Raw genomic sequence first — 22,485 nt, 5'->3', positions numbered from 1 at the left:
TGATCCAGTGGATGTTGGCAATTTGGTCTCTGGTTCCTCTACCTTTTCTAAAACCAGCTTGAACATCTGGAAGTTCACAGTTCATGTATTGCTGAAGCCTGGCTTGGAGAATTTTGAGCATTACTTTACTAGCATCTGAGATGAGTGAAATTGTGCAGTAGTTTGAGCATTCTTTGGCATTGCCTTTCTTTGGGATTGGAATGAAAACTGACCTTTTCCAGTCCTGTGGCCACTGCTGAGTTTTCCAAATTTGCTGGCATATTGAGTGCAGCACTTTCACAGCATCATCTTTCAGGATTTGAAATAGCTCCACTGGAATTCCATCACCTCCACTAACTTTGTTCATAGTGATGCTTTCTATCAATAATCACCTTCAATGTAAATGGGTTGAATGCCCCAACCAAAAGACAAAGACTGGCTGAATGGATACAAAAATAAGACCCCTATGTATGTTGTCTACAAGAGACCCACCTCAAAACAAGGGACACATACAGACTGAAAACGAAGGGCTGGAAAAAAATATTCCATGCAAAGAGAGCAATAGAAAACAGGTGTAGCAATACTCATATCAGATAAAATAGACTTTAAAATAAAGGCTGTGAAAAGAGACCAAGAAGGACACTACATAATGATCAAAGGATCAAGCCAAGAAGAAGATATAACAATTATAAATATATATGCACCCAACATGGGAGCACCACAATATGTAAGGCAAATGCTAACAAGTATGATAGGGGAAATTAACAATAACACAATAGACTTTAATACTCACATCTATGGATAGATCAACTAAACAGAAAATTAACAAGGAAACACAAACTTTAAATGATACAATGGACCAGTTAAACCTAATTGATATCTATAGGACATTTCATCTCAAAACAATGAATTTCACCTTTTTCTCAAGCGCACATGGAACCTTCTCCAGGATAGATCACATCCTGGGCCATAAATCTAGCCTTGGTAAATGAAAAAAACTGACATCATTCCAAGCATCTTTTCTGACCACAATGCAGTAAGATTAGATCTCAATTACAGGAGAAAAACTATAAAAAATTCCAACATATGGAGGCTGAACAACATGCTTCTGAATAAGCAATAAATCACAGAATAAATCAAAAAAGAAATAAAAATATGCATAGAAATGAATGAAAATGAAAACACAGCAACCCAAAACCTATTAGATTCAGTAAAAGCAGTGCTAAGGGGAACGTTCATAGCAATACAGGCTTACCTCAAGAAACAATAAAAAAGTCAAATAAATAACCTAACCCTACACCTAAGTCAACTAGAAAAGGAAGAAATGAAGTACCCCAGGGGTAGTAGAAGGAAAGAAATCATAAAAATTAGGCCAGAAATAAATGCAGAGAAACAAAAGAGACCATAGTATAAATCAACAAAGCTAAAAACTGGTTCTTTGAGAAGATAAATAAAATTGACAAACCATTAGCCAGACTCATCAAGAAACAAAGGGAGAAGAATCAAACCAACAAAATTCAAAATGAAAATGGAGAAATCACAACAGACAACACAGAAATACAAAGGATCATAAGAGACTACTACCAGCAACTATATGCCAATAAAATGGACAACTTGGAAGAAATGGACAAATTCTTAGAAAAGTATAACTTTCCAAAACTGAACCAGGAAGAAATAGAAAATCTTAACAGGCCCATCACAATCAGAAATCTTCCAGCAAACAAAAGTCCAGGACCCGACGGCTTCACAGCTGAGTTCTACCAAAAATTTAGAGAAGAGCTAACACCTATCCTACTCAAACTCTTCCAGAAAATTGCAGAGGAAGGTAAACTTCCAAACTCATTCTATGAGGCCACCATTACCCTAATACCAAAACCAGACAAAGATGCCACAAAAAAAGAAAACTACAGGCCAATATCACTGATGAACATAGATGCAAAAATCCTTAACAAAATTCTAGCAAACAGAATCCAACAACATATTAAAAAGATCATGATCAAGTGGGCTTTATCCCAGGGATGCAAGGATTCTTCAATATCCACAAATGAATCATGTAATACACCACATTAACATTAAACATTAAACACCACATAAAACATTAAAACATTAACATTATTATTGAAATATAAAAATCATTTGATTATCTCAATAGATGCAGAGAAAGCCTTAGACAAAATTCAACATCCATTTATGATAAAAAACCCTCCAGAAAGCAGGGATAGAAGGAACATACCTCAACATAATAAAAGCGATATATGACAAACCCACAGCAAACATTATCCTCAATGGTGAAAAATTGAAAGCATTTCCCCTAAAGTCAGGAGCAAGGCAAGGGTGCCCACTCTCACTACTACTATTCAACATAGTTTTGGAAGTTTTGGCCACAGAAATCAGAGCAGAAAAAGAAATAGAAGGAATCCAGACTGGAAATGAAGAAGTAAAACTCTCCCTGTTTGCAGATGACACGATCCTCTACATAGAAAATCCTAAAGACTCCACCAGAAAATTACTAGAGCTTATCAATGAATATAGTAAAGTTGCAGGATATAAAATTAACACAGAAATACCTTGCATTCCTATACACTAACAATGAGAAAACAGAAAGAGAAATTAAGGAAACAATTCCATCCACCATTACAATGAAAAGAACAAAATACTTAGGAATAAATCTACCTAAAGAAACAAAAGACCTATATATAGAAAACTATAAAACACTCATGAAAGAAATCAAAGAGGACACAAATAGATGGAGAAATATACCATGTTCATGGATCAGAAGAATCAATATAGTGAATATGAGTATACTACCCAAAGCAATCTATAGATTCAATGTAATCCTTATCAACTACCAATGGTATTTTTCACAGAACTAGAACAAATAATTTCACAATTTGTATGGAAATACAAAAAAACCTAGAATATCCAAAGCAATCTTGAGAAAGAAGAATGGAACTGGAGGAACAGGAGGAACTGCCTGACTTCAGGCTATACTACAAAGCAACTGGTCAAGAAGACAGTATGGTACTAGCACAAAGACAGAGATATAGATCAATGGAATAAAATAGAAAGCCCAGAGATAAATCCACAAACCTATGGACACCTTATCTTTGACAAAGGAGGCAAGAATATACAATGGAGAAGACAGTCTCTTTAACAAGTGGTGCTGGGAACACTGGTCAACCACTTGTAAAAGAACAGTATACTAATGCATATATATGGAATTTAGAAAGATGGTAACAATAACCCTGTGTACGAGACAGCAAAAGAGACACCGATGTATAGATCAGTCTTATGGACTCTGTGGGAGAGGGAGAGGGTGGGGAGATTTGGGAGAATAACATTGAAACATGTATAATATCATGTATGAAACGAGTCGCCAGTCCAGGTTCGATGCACGGTACTGGATGCTTGGGGCTGGTGCACTGGGACGACCCAGAGGGAGGGGAGGGGAGGGAGGAGGGTGGAGGGTTCAGGATGGGGAACGCGGGTATACCTGTGGCAGATTCATTTCAATATTTGGCAAAACTAATACAATATTGTAAAGTTTAAAAATAAAATAAAAAAGAAAAAGAATGAAACTAGAACACTTTCTAACACCATACACAAAAATAAACTCAAAATGGATTAAAGATCTAAATGTAAGACCAGAAACTATAAAACTCCTAGAGGAAAATATAGGCAAAACACTCTCCAACATAAATCACAGCAGGATCCTCTATGACCCACCTCCCAGAGTAATGGAAATAAAAGCAAAAAATAAACAAATGGAACTTAATTAAACTTAAAAGCTTTTGCACAACGAAGGAAACTATAAGCAAGGTGAAAAGACAGCCTTCAGAATGGGAGAAAATAATAGCAAATGAAGCAACTGGCAAAGAATTAATCTCCAAAATTTACAAGCAACTCCTGCAGCTCAATTCCAGGGAAATAAACGACCCAATCAAAAAATGGGCCAAAGAACTTCCCCAAAGAAGACATACAGATGGCTAACAAACACATGAAAAGATGCTCAACACCACTCATTATCAGTTCAGTTCAGTCGCTCAGTCGTGTCCGACTCCTAGTGACCCCATGAATCACAGCACGCCAGTGAAATGCAAATCAAAACCACAATGAGGTATCATCTTATGCTGGTCAGAATAGCTGCTATCCAAAAGTCTACAAGCAGTAAATGCTGGAGAGGGTGTGGAGAAAAGGGAACCCTCTTACACTGTTGGTGGGAATGCAAACTAGTACAGCCACTATGGAGAAAAGTGTGGAGATTCCTTAAAAAACTGGAAACAGACCTGCCATATGACCCAGCAATCCCACTGCTGGGCATACACACCGAGGAAACCAGAATTGAAAGGTACCCCAATGTTCATTGCAGCACTGTTTATAATAGCCAGAACAAGGAAGCAATCTAGATGTCCATCAGCAGACGAATGGATAGGAAAGCTGTGGTACATATACAGAATGATGTATATGTGAATATATGAAACATAATGATGGGAATATTCAGTTCAGTTCAGTTCAGTTGCTCAGTTGTGTCCGACTCTTTGCGACCCCATGAATTGCAGCATGCCAGGCCTCCCTGTCCAGCACCAACTCCCAGAGTTCACTCAAACTCATGTCCATCAAGGCGGTGATGCCATCCAGCCAACTCATCCCCTGTCGTCCCCTATTCCTCCTGCCCCCAATCCCTCCCAGCATCAGGGTCTTTTCCAATGAGTCAGCTCTTCGCATGAGGTGGCCAAAATATTGGAGTTTCAGCTTCAGCATCAGTCCTTCCAGTGAACACCCAGGACTGATCTCCTTTAGGATGGACTGGTTGGATCTCCTTGCAGTCCAAGGGACTCTCAAGAGTCTTCTCCAACACCACAATTCAAAAGCATCAATTCTTCGGCGCTCAGCTTTCTTCACAGTCCAACTCTCACATCCATACATGACCACTGGAAGAACCATAGCCTTGACTAGATGGACCTTTGTTGGCAAAGTAATGTCTCTGCTTTTCAATATGCTATCTAGGTTGGTCATAACTTTCCTTCCAAGGAGTAAGCATCTTTTAATTTCATGGCTGCAGTCACCATCTGCAGTGATTTTGGAACCCCCAAAAATAAAGTCTGACACTGTTTCCACTGTTTCCCCATCTATTTCCCATGAAGTGATGGGACCAGATGCCATGATCTTCATTTTCTGAATGTTGAGCTTTAAGCCAACTTTTTCACTCTCCTTTTTCACTTTCATCAAGAGGCTCTTTAGTTCCTCTTCACTTTCTGCCATAAGGGTTGTGTCATCTGCATATCTGAGGTTATTGATATTTCTCCCGGCAATCTTGATGCCAGCTTGTGCTTCTTTCAGCCCAGCGTGTCTCATGATGTACTCTGCATAGAAGTTAAATAAACAGGGTGACAATATACAGCCTTGATATACTCCTTTTCCTATTTGGAACCTATTTGCCATTAAAAAGAATATATTTGAATCAGTTGGAATGAGGTGGATGAAACTGGAGCCTATTATACGAGTGAAGTAAGCCAGAAAGAAAAACACCAATACAGTATACTAATGCATATATATGGAATTTAGAAAGATGGTAACAATAACCCTGTAAGCAAGACAGCAAAAGAAACACAGATGTATTGAACAGTCTTTTGAACTCTGTGGGAGAGGGCAAGGGCATGATGATATGGGAGAATGGCATTGAAACATGTAAATTATCATATGTGAAACGAATCACCAGTCCAGGTTCAATGCATGATACAGGGTGCTCGGGGCTGGTGCACTGGGATGACCCAGAGGGATGGGATGGGGAGGGAGGTGGGAGGGGGTTCAGGATGGGGAACACATGTACACCCATGGCAGATTCAAGTCAATGTATCACAAACCAATACAATATTGTAAAGTAAAATAAATAAATAAATAAATTTAAAAAATAATAATAATAAAAAAGAAATGAGCACCAAACACACACACACACACACACACACACACACACACACACACAGATAGAGAACAGTCTTTTGGATTCTGTGGGAGAAGGCAAGGGTGGGATGATCTGAGCACTGAAACATGTATATTCTCATATGTGAAACATATCACCAGTCCAGGTTCGATGCATGAGACAGGGTGCTCAAGGCTGGTGCACTGGGATGATCCAGAGGGATGGGATAGGGAGGGAGGTGGGAGAGGGGGCTCAGGATGGGGAACACATGTACACCCATGGCTGATTCATGTCAGTGTATGGCAAAAAGCACTACAATATTGTAAAGTAATTAGCCTCCAATTAAATTAAAAAAGAAACAGTTGTTTAATTAAAAGTCTAAGGTAATAAGAGGTAAGTATATATACGATCTCAGGTTTGTGATAGAATTAAAAGAAAAACAATGAAAACAACTCAAGTTTAACCAGGATATTTCACCTTTTTGATTATTCGTTATCAATACTGGGTAATTCTTTGTTATGAGGGGCTGTCTTGTGCAATGTAGGATGTTTAGCAGCATCCCTGGCTTTTATCTGTCTTGTACTAGTACCACCCCTGCCTCCACTGTGAAATGAAAAATGTCTCCAGACATTGCCATATGTCCGATGGGGGGCAGAGTATTGCCCAGTTGAAAGTCGCTTGCTTAAAAGGTAAAGAAAGAGGCCATTCAATGGATAACAATGTGTAATAACATGTTTATATATCTCTCAATAATGGTCATTTAGTTAGCTGAGATTTGCCTGTTGTTTTTTGTTGCTATTGTTGTTGCAAATAAACCTGCAGTGAACATACTTTCTTTGTATAATTGGGCAGATATCTCTGCATGGCAAATTTCTTAAAGGGAAGTTGCTGGGTAATAGGATTGTGGTGTTCTCAAAATGACTTCTGAGGAGATTGAATAATTTTCACCTTTACTACTTTATTAAAATATTTCTTTTTGAGTTGCCTCAATTTTTACACTTTAATATATGAAATCATGGGATTTGGGGGTAGTATACATTTTTTAATACACATTAAAATAAATGCATAAATGTGAAAATAAAAAATCGTAATACACAGCCAAAAATCATCTTTTATATTAAATACTGGGAAACAACACTCTAGTCTATCTCCTTCATTTTAGAGACATGGTAAACCTCTCCAAGTTTATACTGATCTGTAGTCAATTCTCTTTGTGTTCTTATGTTAGTCAACCAGTTGCTTTTGTTCAAATCAAACTTCTCCATTTCTTCCACATGAGAATCATGAAAAATTTGGTCAAATGCTTTGTTAAACGCAAAGCCTTTTGCCTCTGTGATCTTGCCCTCATTTAGTGGAGTGCTATAGAATATGGGAGGGGCTGTTTGCTGTGGAATTTCTTCAGCAGGTCAACTAAAAGACATTTGTACGTGTCTTTTCTCATTTTATGAGAACAGGCTAAGCATTAGGAAGGAGTGTTTTCTAAGTATCTGATGGGTGTGTAAAAATACAAAGCAGTGGTTGTCTTTTGACAGCAAGAACTCAAGGAGGAGGATTGGGAGTGACCGGAGCGACATGGCACACTGGTTTTCAACATAGCCCAGTGTTTCGCTGTTCATCATCTGCTACACACGGAGCTTTAGTTGCCCACTCTTTGGCACAGTCACCCCTGAATGAAGCAAGGGTCACTCCTGGGCATCCATTGTTATATCTTGCCATTCTTCTCAGTATCATCAGTCACTTTTGAAGGTATGGGACAGGCAGGTCTGGGATAGGAGTCCAGAGCACTGACCCAGGTACAGATGAAGGAGGTTCAGCTGGCCAACAGATTTGTCTCTGTGATGGGCACAGCATTAACAACCAGCCCCCTTGGCAGGAGAAGAGAACAAACCTTGGGTGGAAGAGAACAAACCTTGTGGGAAATCTCAGTGATGCAGAGTCTGGGTGGCAGGAGGTGGGGTGAGAGAAGGCTCAGAAGCAGAGAGAGGCAAGCACTCACATCAGGGAGGTCTTAAAAGACAGGCAGTTAAGCCCCAGGAGCTTGGCAAGAATGAGTCAGGATCCAGGCCCCAGAAACCAAGTGTGGTACCCACAGTTTATAAACCAGGAAGAGAAATCAAAGCAGAGACCTAGAAACAAGACTTAGGGCACAAGGGCTAGGAACTGGGAAGCAAATAAGAGATTGGTCATTAGAGTTAGAAACCACACTAGGGGTGATCTAACCAATGGTGTGAGTTGTTGCCAAACATGATCCAGTGTTGCATTCAGGAATCTCTTGATTCAGGTTCCCATTAACCCAAGGTATGGAAGGTGGCATTGAGCATGCAGTTGGACCTAATGATACTACAGAGCAGGTATTGGATCTCAAGGTTTTTTGGAAACAAAACTCATGTATCTCCTACTGCACTTAATCCAAGAGACTAAGATAGAGACATGCTTTAACTCTGGGAGATGTGATCCATGTGTTCACTATACTAGAGGTTCCTTGAGCAGAAACTGGTGTCTATCAGGGCCTGTTTGCATGTGCTTAGTCATGTCTGACTCTTTGTGACCCATGGACTGTAGCCCTCCAGGTTCCTCTGCCCATGGGATTCTCCAGGCAAGAAATACTGGAGTGGGTTGCCATTTCTTTCTCCAGGGGATCTTCCTGATCCAGGGATCAAACCCTCATCTCTTTCATCTCCTGAATTGGCAGATGGATTCTTTATGACTTGCACTCTGTGGGAAGCCCGTCAGGGCCTGGCCTATGCTCAATGAAATATTCATTGAATACAAAAAGGAAGACAAAGAGAGATGAACAAATGGAGACACAGCCTCTGCTGGGTAGAGTATTCCTTCAGGCTTTCCCAGGTTTCAGTGAAATATTTTTACTCTAAACATTCTATACCACTTATTGTTTTTGTTCCATGATACCAAACAACTTACTGATACAAGTTACACTTTCCTGGTGTTCATACTAGAAATGAAGCAAATTAAACCACTAGTCATTGTTATTTCCCAGTGGCATTTATTTTATTGACATCTGATTAGTCCCTCCATTGTGTGTGGATTAAGTGAGCAGTCTGAATCTCTAAGAAGACAGGTGTATTGGATACACTGATAACAAAATTTCTGTCCCTATGATGGAGGGTCACACTCTGAAATATGGGACCTACTCAAGGTTTGAGAACCTTGGTAGCAGAAAAGAAAACTGGTGGATCATGCAAACATTTGCTTATATACTTATTTTATTTATCCTTCATATTATTATTGTGTTTTTAAAAAATTGACAATTAGGTGTCCAGAACTGCATTCATTATATTTCTTAGGTTTATGATACCTCTCATGACAGTGTCACCATTGGCTCATATATTGGCTCAAACATTATTGACTCATTCAAAAATTCAGATTTTTGTCTTTTCTTGAGAAACTGAAGAATCCTCCAAAGTATTGGTTCTATTTCACTGCAAGGCAAACATTAGTGGCACTAATGTTTGGCACTCAGAGTGCTGTCCCTGTTAATACTGATCTTTGATGTCTCCCAGCTGAGAGACTTCATGTTACCTGAAGTGTATCACTGGGCTTGCATTCTTATTCTTTTTTGTAAACTTTTCATTTTATACTGGAGTATAGCTGATTAACAATGTTGTGATAGTTTCAGGTGCATAGTAAAGGGACTCAGCCATACATATCATGTATCCACTGTCCCCTAAATGCCCTTCCTGTCTAGGCTGTCACATAACATTGAGCAGAGTTCCCTGTGCTATACAGTAGGAGCACTGTTATTCTTCTAATCAATTGGAGTGTGAGCTATTCTATTGTGTCCACTTCACCAATTTACATTACCTGCCTGTCAGCACTTGAGTTTGAGAACCCTGATCTGGGGGCAAACTCTTGTCGCTTCTCTAATAACTGCTATCTTTCACTGAGCCCTTGTTGTTGTTCAGTTGCTCTGTTGTGTCTGACTCTTTGTGACCCCATGGACTGCAGGACACCAAGCTTCGCTGTCCTTCACTATGTCCCGGAGTTTGCTCAAACTTACGTCCATTGAGTAGGTGATACCATCCAACCATCTCATCTTCTTTCACCCTCTTCTCCTCCTGCCCTCAACTTTCCCAGCATTAGGGTCTTTTCCAATGAGTAGGATCTTTGCATCAGGTGGCAAAAGTATTGGAGCTTCAGCTTCAGCATCAGTCCTTCCAGTGAATATTCAGGGTTGATTTCCTTTAGGATTGACTGGTTTGGTCTCCTTGCAGCCCAAGGGACTCTCAAGAGTCTTCTCCAGCACCACAATTCAAAGCACTGAACTAAGTTTTTCACATGCTATGTCTTTAATCAGTATAAAATGCTATGAGGTAAGTTCAAGTGTTATCTCCATTTTACAAGTGTAGAAACTAAAGCTCAAAGAGCTAAGTAACTGGCCCCAGATGCTAAAACTAATTTTTGACACTGGGATTCAAACTTTGCCCTTCCTGAGTCCATAGTTGGGAATTTTTAGCTTTACATTACACAATTTTCCTAACCACTAATATAACAACAGAATCACTGCTGCCCTTCAGTGTTTCTTCCTTGTACTCAGTCCATGTGGGTCTGAATTCCAGGAAGAGGGGCTGAACATGGCCCTGCCCTCACTAGGGCCGGTCACGGATACCTCCTCTGTGCCAGTGTCAGAGGGAGTTGTTGCTTTGTTGGATCTCAGAGCTATGGCTCTTCTGGGTGGGAGGACAGAAGATGCTGGGGTCACTGTGACTTTGGAGCAGCCATGCATTAATCACTGTCCCTGGTTTTGTGTGTGTGTGGCTGGATTGTCCCAGTGCTGTCCCACAGTTGTACCTGGGGAATCTCATATAAAGGGGCTCCAGCCCTAGGCCTGCAGCAGTCAGACCACAGAGATGGGGAAGCTGCTACTGTGGGTTGGTGAGTGTGGTGGGTCCCACCCCTCAAATGTCTCTTAGTTCAGGAGGTGCTGGGCTTCATCAGCTTATTGTCTCTGTGGTACCCAAGAAGCATCCTGGGCCTCAGGGGCCTGGATTAGGTAGAGGTGGACAGGACAGAGTGAAAGGAGAAGTGATCAGAGCAATGGTTCTCACTGGCTGCAATTAAGTGTTTTTATGCCTGGCCTCCACTTCAGACCCATTGATCAGAATGTCGGTGGGAGGAGCCAGGAAATCACTATGTTTACATACCTTCCAAGGTTGAGAACCACTGGCCCGGAACCTTTGCTGGGACTTCTCAGTGTCATGGTCATCCCAAAGCCTGTGTGTCTACATGTAGGGTATATTGGAGTGGAAAGGAGCTTAGATAGATCTGGCTTCACCCACTCAGTGTAGAGAAGAGGAAGGAGGAAAGGGTGTGTGTGTCTGCATTTGTGGGAACTGGAGGGTGAGCTGAGGTGTGTGTGTGAATCTGCATGTGTTTCTTCCTTCGTCTCCTGCAGGGCTGCTCCTTGTGCTGAAACACCATGATGGTGACGAAACGTCCTCTCCAGAGCCGGGGAGAGTGTCCACTGAGAACTGCTCCAAGTCCAGTGTCCCCTGTGCCCGCCTTGGCTCTGCGTCGAGGATCATTGACCCAAATTGGCTCAACGGCGGATTCTCAGTCACTGTTGGGTCTTCTCTGTGCCAGGATCCATACTCTTGGATCCATTCTGACCAGGGTTTCAGGAGGTGTTCTTTCCCCGGGGGACCCCAGCAGTGAGGGAAGGACCTGCCCTCCTTGTAGCTCTGGAGTGTGTATGTGTGAGGGAGCAGTTACAGTAGCCTAGCCTCTCAGGCAGTGTCAACACTGCTCTGTGGATGCTGAGCTCCATCCCCACTTGGTTTCTATCAATAATGTCTGCTGTCCCCTGCCAGGTGCTGCCCACAAGCTGGTGTGTTATTTCACCAACTGGGCATTCAGTCGGCCCGGCCCTGCCTCAATCCTGCCCCGGGATCTGGACCCGTTTCTCTGCACCCACCTGGTATTTGCCTTTGCCTCTATGAATAACAACCAGATTGTTCCTAAGGATCCCCTGGATGAGAAAATCCTCTACCCAGAGTTCAACAAGCTCAAGGAGAGGTGTGTTCACTGTGTCTGTGGGGCTGTATTTTATAGGTAAAGAGGAGTAAGTCTTTTCTTCTGTTAGTCGTCACCTTTCCTCTGATCCTTGGGTCCCTCCTTCTGTCAAGGGCTCTCTGTAGTGTTCCTGCTCTGGGAGTTCCCCGTTGATCAGCACTTTGAGCTCGTCCTTGCCTCCCTGCCCCTGTGGCTGCTGTGCCCCTGCCTAGGATATGCTCCTCTCTCTTCTCTGCCTTGCACCCCAACTCACCCTTCAAGCCCAGTGCTCAGGATTCTATTTTCAAATGCTTTGGAGAGAGCTGCATCTCACAAAAGCTTCACAAGTGCTAGTGTTTCATTATCATTTGTCACCTGCAAATGAACCCCAAGGGAAGGGCTGGTGTCTATGGTCTTTGTACACCAGTGGCTGGGTCAGCGCCCAGCAGAGAGCTGGTGCTCAGTGTTCTCTCTCCAGGCTTCCTGGGCTGTCCTCTGTGGGGAGTGGTCTGTCGCTGTGTGCATGGTTGTAGAAGGGCAGAGAAAATCCATGTCACTAGAGCACAGCCTCCAGAGAGGAGAGCAGGGAGCTTGTCCATCTGTTCACTGCTGTGTTTCAAGCACCTAAAGCAGTCAGAGGCACATATTAATTGCTCAGTAAATGTTTGTTGACCAAAAAAGTGAGTGAAGAGAAAATTTAGGCTGCCTTTTCTTTTCCTGGGAATGTCATGGGAGTGGGGAGTTTGGGGGGCTTAGACAGCCTGGGATCCTGGGTGTGATGATCTATATGTGGACTGGTTGCTGTCTCTTTTATCCTTCTTCCCCATCTTGGGCTCCACTTCTTTCTCCCTTAGGTTACTCCACCCGCTGCCTCCTTTCCCTCCCCCTCCTCCCATCTCCACTACTTCCCACTGTTCCCCAAATGACTGAATGAGAATCCAGCTCACCGACTCTGTCCCTCCTCACAGTAACAGAGGGCTGAAAACGCTGCTGTCCATTGGGGGGTGGAACTTCGGCACCTCGAGGTGAGTCTGTGCTATTGGGTCTTCTCTCTGGGGTAGGGTTGAGGTGATGGGTCAGGGGAGCAGGCCAGCTTTACACTCATTATCTCATGATTGCTAGGAGAAAGGATTACAAAGTGGCTGTTTGCATTCCAAATTTGTAGGAAAAAAGCATGAATGAGAGCTTTGGTAACTTACTGTATTTCACCCAGGTGTTCCTGAGAGATGATCAGCTAGGGATGATGATCAGGTAATGGAACCAAGCCTGCCAAAGTCTGAATCTGGTTAATCATTGCATGTAGGACTAGCCCCAAATTACTGAAAGTTCAGCTTTACTATTCTAAAGATTTTCCAATAATGTCTTCACTATGGAAGAGAAAATACTAGAAAAAATGGAGAACAAACAGCTAATAAACAGAATAGCAAAGACTCTAGAACCCCTGGTCAGAGCCTGGCCCTCTTGTGCCATGTTATGAGGCCCATTAGCTCAGAGATCTTTCTGGAAATGCTGGCCTTTTTCTCATGTTCCCTCCCCTTATCTGTTTAGACAAAGAGTCAGTGCCTGGCCAGGGGTGAACATTTCAAAGGCAGAGCTGTTCTGAGCCACTGTCTCCACCCCAGGCTGAGTGTTGCTTCCATCTGGCAGGGGCAGGTGTGGTTTGCAAATCCTCCCTGGAGCCTGAAGTCCAGGGCTGGGAAGGGACTTAAGAAGGTTTGAGAGTTTTAAAGTTCCACCTTCCTTTCCTCAGTCACATATGAACCAAAGAGCCTTGCAGGGGAGTGGTTGGGGGGAGCACGGTTATGCAGAAAGCACTCCTGGCCTCGGCCCTGGTCCCCCTGCAGGTTCACCACGATGCTGTCCACGTTTTCCAACCGGGAAAGGTTCGTCAATTCAGTGATCGCCCTCCTGAGGACACATGGCTTTGATGGTCTGGACCTCTTCTTCTTGTACCCTGGACTCAGAGGCAGCCCTGCGCATGACCGCTGGACCTTTCTCTCCTTACTTGAAGTAAGGCCAGCTTTGTTGTTGTTGTCCAGTGGCTAAGTCATGTGCAACTCTTTTGCCACCCCATGGAGTTGCTGGCTTCCCTGTGCTTCATGATGAAAAGGCCAGCATGCTGCTGCTGCTGCTGCTAAGTCGCTTCAGTCATGTCCGACTCTGTGCGACCCCATAGATGGCAGCCCATGAGGCTTCCCTGCCCCTGGGATTCTCCAGGCAAGAACACTGGAGTGGGTTGCCATTTCCTTCTCCAGTGCATGAAAGTGAAAAGTGAAAGTGAAGTCACTCCGTCGTGTCCGACCCTTAGCGACCCCATGGACTGCAGCCTACCAGGCTCCTCTGCCATGGGGTTCTCCAGGCAAGAGTACCAGAGTGGGGTGCCATGGCCTTCTCCAAAAGGCCAGCATGGCAGCTCCCAAATCCAAAAGTGATTCTGTTTTGACCATGTCTGGGCTCCAGGCACAGGAGGAGCCTAGGGCTGGGGGCAGGGCAGGAGAGTGGTCACAGAAGGTTCTTTTACTGCTGTCATCTGCAGGTGTGGACAGAGGCTACTGAGCAGGGGCCCTGTGGAGGTCTTTCCCTCCATCACCACTGGCCTGGCCCCAGCCCTCCAGCCTGAGTGACACTTTCTCCATGCATCTGCTGGACTCCCTCAGGCAGGCTGTCTGAATTCTGCTCCTGGGCCTGCAGCCAGCCTTCTGCCCAATGCCTTACTGCACTGGCTCACATCCTCCTTTCTTGGGAACCTGTGGGCAGGGCCTGTGTCTGACTCTCCTGGCTCCAGGGGCTCTGTTATTGCGGAAGATTGTTTCCTGGATGACTCCTGCTTTCCCCAACTCGACTCTACTTTGTCCATTTCTCTCATCTGCCTCTCTCTTCCCAGGAGCTCCTGCAGGCCTTCAAGAATGAGGCCCAGCTCACCATGCGTCCAAGGCTGCTGCTGTCTGCTGCCGTCTCTGGGGACCCCCATGTCGTCCAGAAAGCATATGATGCACACCTTCTGGGCAGGTGAGTGGGTGCTCCTCACCTGGTGAGGGGGGCACTGGAGGGAAGAAGGCATCTTGGGCTCAGAACCCAGAGGTGCCCAGCACTGTCCTGGAGCTTTGACTTCCTGCCCTGCTGTGAGAGCACCTGTGGGAAGTGGGCTAAGCATGAATGTAGGTGGGGACAAGGATTATTCCTTATAGCCTGGACTTTCCTGAGGAGATCAGAGGGGAGTAATGGAGCATCTGGCCACACCACAGCATCCCTTTGGGTAGGTATCAGCATCGTCCATAGCTGGGCCTCAAGGAGTGAATCCAGGGGCTTGACCTCTGTTCTGCTGGAGTCCCCTGTGGGTGTGTACTGGGTGCCAGGGGCTGGCATCAGAGACATGGGTGAGTTACCAACTACTGCCTCTGAAACAAAAATAGGAATGCCCAGTCAGGGCCCATTTTCAGAGCAGAGGTCTTCATGCCAAAGTCACAAAACCAGACGGAGGGAGCTCATATCTCTCTGGGCATGCCAGTTCTGGACTAATTCTATCAAAGTTCAAGAATCAAGTGTTTCCTGATGTTAAAAGTGAGGCAGATGCAACATACCTGAGATGATGCTATTGCTGTGTGTGATGACACTTAGGGAGAGTGGGTTCCGTGTGTCAGGAGAGAGGTGAGAGATCCAGTGAGCTGAGTTGGCTAGTGTTGGTCTTATAGCCAGGCAGGATTGAGGACTCCACCTTCATCCAGCTGGGTCACCTTAGCCAAATTAGGTAACTGCGTGAGTTTCAATTTTTTCATTTTAAAATGGGGACAATTATGGTAATTAGGACATTAACCAGATTAAAATTAAATTAGATAATCCATGTTAACCTCTACACTGTGACTTGGTAAGGCTCAATTACACTTCACCATCTGGAAAGCTTTCTGGAAGAGATGGGTTTCACCGGTTCCTCAAACAGTAGAAAGATGGATGCACTTTTATGCTGTCTGATTACACATGTCATTTATTCAGACCTCTGCTACACTTATATCAGCCTGAATGCCTTTGTTCCCTGTTCTGATCCCATCCACTCCCTTGGATACTCTCCGGAGGGCATAGGTCCTGACACACCACTGTCCCTCACCAGCTGTGTGTTCCAGGGCAGGCTCTCACAAGCAGGGCATGGCTCAGGCAGTCCCTAGCCCCCATCTCAGTAGGCAGAGATGGCAGGGGTGTTGGGTGGCCGACATTCAGCTAGTTAGCTAGTTGGTGTTGTGAAAGTCTAGCTAGCATGATCTTCATACCTCCTCTTCTTGCCCCTTACAGACTCCTGGATTTCATCAGCATCTTGTCTTACGACTTACATGGAAGCTGGGAAAAGGTCACAGGACACAATAGCCCTCTGTTCTCTCTGCCTGGAGACCCCAAATCTTCGGTAAGAAAAGGAAAGCTGTCAGGCAGCCCAGACATGCACCCCTGAGCCAGGCCAGTGGCTCTTGGTAACAAGGAGGGGTTGTGTTCTTCCTCCCTGCAGGCATATGCCATGAATTACTGGCGACAGCTTGGGGTCCCCCCTGAGAAGCTCCTCATGGGGCTCCCCACCTATGGACGTACTTTTCACCTCCTCAAAGCCTCACAGAATGAGCTGAGGGCAGAAGCTGTGGGACCAGCATCTCCAGGGAAGTACACCAAGCAAGCTGGCTTCTTGGCTTATTATGAGGTGACGGGAACGGGAACCTCTGTCTGTGAACCTCTGTCTGTGAGTTAGGGCTCCCCGACCCGAGCCCAGGGCCAAAGTAGGGACAAGGGACCAAGGCAAGACTGAGGGCTAGAGACAGGACAAGGAGGTGGTTTGCTGTGGTAAGGGACATCCAGTCTCTGGGATATTCTCTTTTCTTTTGGGGAAGTTATTTGAACCCTTTGTAAGAGGTGAGGGACTAGGTGAAGTCTGAATGGAGGGGGGCAGATATTTCACTCCTTAGAAGATTCTTAAATAATATTTAAGTCAATCCTGAATTACTATATGGCCTAAATAAACATAATTAATATTTGAAAGATATATATATATATTTTCAAAAGTTCAAATATTTTCAAAAGTAAGAGAATAGTATAGCATCCTCTCATTCCCTGAAAAAGCCATGGACCCAGGGCAGATATTTCACCCCTTAGAAGATTCTTCGGAGAAGGCAATGGCACCCCAGTCCAGTACGCTTGCCTGGAAAATCCCATGGATGGAAGAGCCTGGTAGGCTGCAGTCCATGGGGTCGCTAAGGGTCAGACATGACTGAGCAACTTTACTTTCACTTTTCACTTTCATGCATTGGAGAAGGAAATGGCAACCCACTCCAGTGTTCTTGTCTGGAGAATCCCAGGGATGGGGGAGCCTGGTGGGCTGCCGTCTATGGGGCCACACAGAGTTGGACACGACTGAAGTGACTTAGCAGTAGCAGAAGATTCTTAAATGGCAGTTAAGTCAATCCTCACTTACTATATGTCCTAAATAAACATAATTAATATTTACCATATGTATATAATCAGACATATGCAAACATAAAAGAATAGTATAACATCCTCTCACTCCCTGATGCCCAAATGCCCTTCACCCAGCTTCAGTCATTAACCACTCATGGCCAGTCTTTTTTTTCTCTGCTCCTGACTCCTTCCTTCTCACTAGTCAATTATTTTGAGACAATTCTATGACATCCCCCATCACAGATTCTTTCTCCTCTACCTCGATTCCATGCCCGAATCCCCGTCTCAACAAAGCTTGCTGTTGAGTGGGGGGAAGAGACATGGATCCAAGGGAATGTGGAACACAAGAGAAGACAGTAAGAGGCACCAAGTGCATGACTGTAGGGTGTGGAGTTGGTGGATTTTGAGCAGAACTATGAAGCACAGTAAAATCCTGTTGGGTGGGCAGGACCTCCTAGGCAAAGAACAGCAGGCACCAGAGGGAGAGTTGCATCTTTGCCTGAGGTGGTAATGGGGATGCTGGTGTCTCTCCAATCTCTGCACTGTGCCTGCTCCTGGAGATGTTTCCCTGCTAATCCATTGAAGCCTGATTATGAGTGATGACATAGTCAAGGGAGTGTAATGTTAATGAGGTTTTGATAACACCTTTAATGAACAAAAAAATAATAACTTCCATATTAGCTTCTGCAGCCCAAATGGAACATTTCTATATCTTTGCAGCATACCGTCTCCAGCACAGTGTTGGGTACCCAGTCTACAGTCAGTGGTTTTTTGATGTAGTAACCTAGTTCTCCCTGCCTTCCATGTCTTTACATTTATTATAGATTCAAAAATTAGTTTGATAAATACCTGGATGGATCAGTTTACATTGGTTTAATGAGCAAAGGAGATACTTGTTTATGAAGAGTCTTTGAGAAAGGTACAGGTTTGGTCTAGACTCAGGTTTGTTATGTAGTAGTTTGGTATTGACATTATTTACAAAGTCTAGTTTGATTTCTTAAAGGCTGCCACTCACTCCTTGGTTCTCTACCTGTTTATCCACCATGGATATTAGAGAAAGGAATAAGCAATAGTAAGAATTTATCCAAAATAGAGAGGAAGTCTTTACCCCTGGGTGTGAACAGTTTGTCTGTTGGTGCTTCTCTTCATGGAACTCCACACAGCTGATCACTGTTCTGATGCTCCTGCAGATTTGTTCCTTCATTGAGGGAATGAATAAACGCTGGATTGATGATCAGTACGTACCATATGCCTTCAAGGGGAAAGAGTGGGTTGGCTATGATGATGCCATCAGCTTTAGTTACAAGGTGGGAGCTTGCTCCTTTATTGCTCCAACATAGTTTCCCTCTGGCTTCTATGACACCCTTGTGTGTACTGTGTGTGTGTGTGTGTGTGTGTGTGTGTGTGTGTGTGCGTGCATGTGCCTATAAAACTGCCAGAGGGATGGGACGGGGAGGGAGGTGGGAAGGGGGTTCAGGATGGGGAACACATGTACACCCATGGTGGATTCGTGTCAATGTATGGCAAAACCAATACAATATTGTAAAGTAAAAATAAATAAAACTGAAAAAAAAACTGACAGGTTAACTTGTTAGCCTAAAAGTAGGGGGAAAAAAAAAAGTCAGAATCTTCACAGTTTCCAACTTAGCAATAATTGGTTCCTCCTTATTTTACATTTGGGGAAATTAAACCCCAGAAAGAAGCCAATTGATTTGGCCAAGTCATGTATTTATTTGCATATGACAATCTTTTCCATCAGTCTTACAAGAGAACTCTGGTAAAGTAATAAGAAAATCTGGATTCAATGCTAAACAACTTCCATTTAGTTATATCTGAGGTTTTAATAATCATGGATAAAATGCTTCATTTTCTTTTATGTGTAAAAGGCATGATATTATCCATTCTATTCCTCTTTTATGGCATCACTATGTCATAAGATATGTTGAAATGATTTTTTAAAAATAAAGCAATATCTCCAATTTAATATGATGATAATGGTGATTAGCAGGCTGGGGAACCAGACAATATTTAATATTTATGAACATGTACTATGTGCAAAATATTGCTCCAAATATCTTACATGTATGAATTTAAAAATCTTTAAAAAATTATGGCAAAATATACATAACATAAAATTCACCATTTTATTCATTTTTTAGTCACCTTTCAGTAGCATTACAGAGAAGGCAATGGCACCCCACTCCAGTACTCTTGCCTGGAAAATCTCATGGATGGAGGAGCCTGGTAGGCTGTAGTCCATCGGGTCACTAAGAGTCGGACATGACTGAATGACTTCACATTCACTTTTCACTTTCATGCATTGGAGAAGGAAATGGCAACCCACTCCAGTGTTCTTGCCTGGAGAATCCCAGGGACAGAGGAGCCTGGTGGCTGCCATCTATGGGGTCGCATAGAGTTAGACATGACTGAATCGACTTAGCAGCAGCAGTAGCATTAAGTACATTCACATTGTTGTGCAGCTATCATATCTACCTCCAGAACTTTCTCCTCTTTCCAAACTGAAATGACTCCCCACTCTTTCCTCACTCAGCTCCTGGTAATCACCACTCTACCTTCCATCTGTATGAATTTGACTACTCTAAGCACCTCAATGAGTGGAATCATAGTATTCTTTTGTAATTGGCTTATTTCACTTAGCATTTTATCTTCCACTTCCACCTATGTTGTAATATGTGCATATAGGAACTCTGGATCCTAAAAATGTTGGAAATTTTATCCTTTTTTTTTTTTTTTTTTTACATAGAGGGCAATTAAAACCCACAAGGCTTATGTATCTTTTTTTTTTTTTTTTCTTCAAGATCCCATAGCTAATAAGCAATAGAGGCTAGAGTCAAATACAGGCTACATGGCTAAGCATCCTACCATACTGCCTTCTGAGAGTCCTTCTGATTTTGCCATTGTACTCAGTCTGGAAGATGGCTAGTACAGCAGGTTGACTGACCACTGCTTTTCCAGGCATTTTTCATAAAGAGAGAGCATTTTGGGGGGGCTATGGTGTGGACATTGGACCTGGATGATGTCACGGGCGCTTTCTGTGGCACTGGCCCTTTCCCCCTTGTCTACACATTGAATTATCTTCTGGTGAAGGATGGTGAGTAGCTATGACCTGCAAGCTGGGTTGGCAGTTGCAAAACCACTGGGTGGGTCCCTTCTGTGAGATTTAAAGGCTTTGTTGGGGCAAAATGACAATGAAAGAAGAGAATAAGCTTTGATGCCAGGCCAGTCTGCTTTCTAATCTTGGTTTTGATGCTTGCTCCATTTGACCTCTCTAAGCTTTGTTTTCCCATCTACAAAATGGGAATAATCCTTATACTCATGACATTATTATACACACTGGCAGTTAGGAGATGGAACCTGGCATGCTAAATCTGCAACATCCTTGGAGATGGTCTATAACCCCCATTTTGTGAGGAGACCTGGACTCAGAAAGATAATACAGCTAGTCAGGGGTGGAAATGAAACTGCAACTTAATTCTTTACAACATGCTTTCTAGGGCAACCTCCTTGCACTCAGCCTTGTTCCTTGTGCCTCCCAAGTAGGGGACACAAAAGGATTCTTCCTGAGGATTCCATAAGTTAGGAAATAGGCCTCAGGGTCCATGTCTTGTGCAAAGTGTGATGGCCAAAGTGAGGGGCTGAGCACAGAGAACTGACAGACCTGCTTGGGGTCACTCAACTGGAAATGTAGCAAACCCACTGAGTGTCCATGTGTGCCTGGGATCATGTTGATATGTTTAAGTGGGGAAGCTGGGCTTCTGTGTGTGGAGACTTTATCTGTGTTGACAAGTGGGTGCATTCAGAAATCCTCTGCTTCTGGTTTGGGAACTGGTACTTCATCCCTGGAGCAGCTCTAGTTCTGCCAGTGACAGGACGGGAAGGAAGAGGTAGGAGTCTCACCCTCTTCTGTTGATTTCTTCTAGAGTTCAGCTCAACTCCTTCACCAAAATTGTGGTTTTCAACTGCTGTGAATTCTTCAATTGGCCCTGAAATGCCAACTATGACCAGGGATTTGACCACTAGTTTGGGTATTTTGCCCCCAGGAGGAGAGGCTGTGGCCACTGAGACCAAAGGAAAGTCTGCAACAATGGCCACAACCCCCCGAAGTGAGATTATGACCCCTACAAGGACCCCTATGACTTTTGAAAGGCACACTGCTGCTCCAGAAGGGAAGACTGAGAGCCCTGGAGAGAAGCCTGTGCTCCCTGTGGGCCATCTGGTGGGGAGCCCAGGAGGGATAGCCGTGGATCCCGTGCACCTTCAGATTGGACAGAAGGTCACACCCCCAGGAAGGAAGGCTGGAGTCCCTGAGAAGGTGACCACCCCCTCCGGAAAGATGACAGTCACCCCTGATGGGAGGGCTGAGACTCTGGAGAGGAGACTTTGACTTCTGAGGTGGACCCTGACCCCCTGGTGGGTTACTTTGGTCTTCAGACAGAAGCTGAAAAGTGGATGCTGCTCTCTGGCTCTGTCATCTCACCTCCTGGGACAACTCCTCTTGCTTTTGACAACCCCTTTGTTCCCACTGATGGACTCATTCTTTGGACTACCTGATAACCCTTCTAATGAGTCCTCTCTTTAAAGAAACTTGGAAAACTCTGCTGTGAATAAAAGATCCCAAAGTCTGTTGTGGGCAAAATCTGGGGGAAACCCTTATCTCTTCGTCTAGGTCCCCTGATAGAAGCTGCTTGTGCTCAGGGGCAAACAGGCCCCAGGTCATAGTGAGTTAATCTCTTCTTTCTCGAATAAACTAAAAGCATAAGAAGCCATCTGAGTTATCTGAAGCTCTTTTCTTGAAATGACCAGTGATAGTCAATTGTTATCTTCTTCCTTCCAAGATCACTTCCCCTTGCTATTTTTGGAAAGAGGGAATTTGTGTCTGTCCCACGCTGATGTTTTCCAGTGTTGATTACGTGTTTCTCTCTCTGCAATGAACACTGCTGACTTCACTGATGGTCAGAGCCAGAATCTCCTCTACGGAAGTTTTCCCTACTGCTGAAGGGGCCTGAGAGAAGGAGGAGGGAATTGTCTCTTCTAGTTATATTCCCTACTTTGGAAAGTCTTAGTTGTCTTTGGAAAGTCTGATAAAACACCTCCACCCCCAACCTGTTCTCTCCATAAGGAGTGGT

The 22,485-nt window shown here is 43.9% G+C and overlaps 1 protein-coding gene across 11 annotated transcripts; it reads left to right on the top strand.

The window, feature by feature from the left end:
• Positions 1-10,682: 10,682 nt before the first annotated feature.
• On the top strand, positions 10,683-22,125 carry LOC147376036 (oviduct-specific glycoprotein-like). Of its 11 annotated transcripts, none has more exons than XR_015160650.1 (11): positions 10,683-10,792; positions 11,313-11,607; positions 11,728-11,932; positions 12,877-12,933; positions 13,753-13,918; positions 14,793-14,917; positions 16,193-16,301; positions 16,401-16,586; positions 18,529-18,645; positions 20,158-20,450; positions 21,280-22,125. XR_015160650.1 is itself a non-coding variant. In XM_086391770.1 (11 exons), the coding sequence occupies exons 2-11, from the start codon at positions 11,337-11,339 to the stop codon at positions 21,741-21,743; spliced, it is 1,836 nt and encodes a 611-aa protein (XP_086247896.1). In that variant the 5' UTR covers positions 10,683-10,792; positions 11,313-11,336; the 3' UTR covers positions 21,744-22,125. The 11 variants fall into 11 exon arrangements, 10 of the variants coding, with proteins under 10 accessions (XP_086247896.1, XP_086247906.1, XP_086247897.1 ...); XM_086391770.1 differs by having other exon boundaries at positions 20,315-20,450; XM_086391771.1 differs by having other exon boundaries at positions 10,712-10,792; positions 11,313-11,342; positions 20,315-20,450.
• The last annotated feature ends 360 nt before the right edge of the window (positions 22,126-22,485 follow it).

This window comes from Bos grunniens, chromosome 3 (genome assembly GCF_055505025.1).
Source record: "Bos grunniens cultivar Pamir isolate PY7600 chromosome 3, Bosgru_T2T1.0, whole genome shotgun sequence".
NCBI lineage: Eukaryota > Metazoa > Chordata > Mammalia > Artiodactyla > Bovidae > Bos > Bos grunniens.
The sequence above is the reverse complement of the archived record's forward strand: the minus strand, read 5'-3'. Positions and strand labels throughout refer to the sequence as shown.

Coding starts and splice junctions, on each gene's coding strand:
- LOC147376036 (XM_086391770.1), top strand. CDS start 11,337: ATGATGGTGACGAAACGTCCTCTCCAGAGCCGGGGAGAGTGTCCACTG. Junction 11,933..12,876: donor TTCAACAAGCTCAAGGAGAG/GTGTGTTCACTG, acceptor CCCTCCTCACAG/TAACAGAGGGCTGAAAACGC. Junction 13,919..14,792: donor CCTTTCTCTCCTTACTTGAA/GTAAGGCCAGCT, acceptor CTCTCTTCCCAG/GAGCTCCTGCAGGCCTTCAA.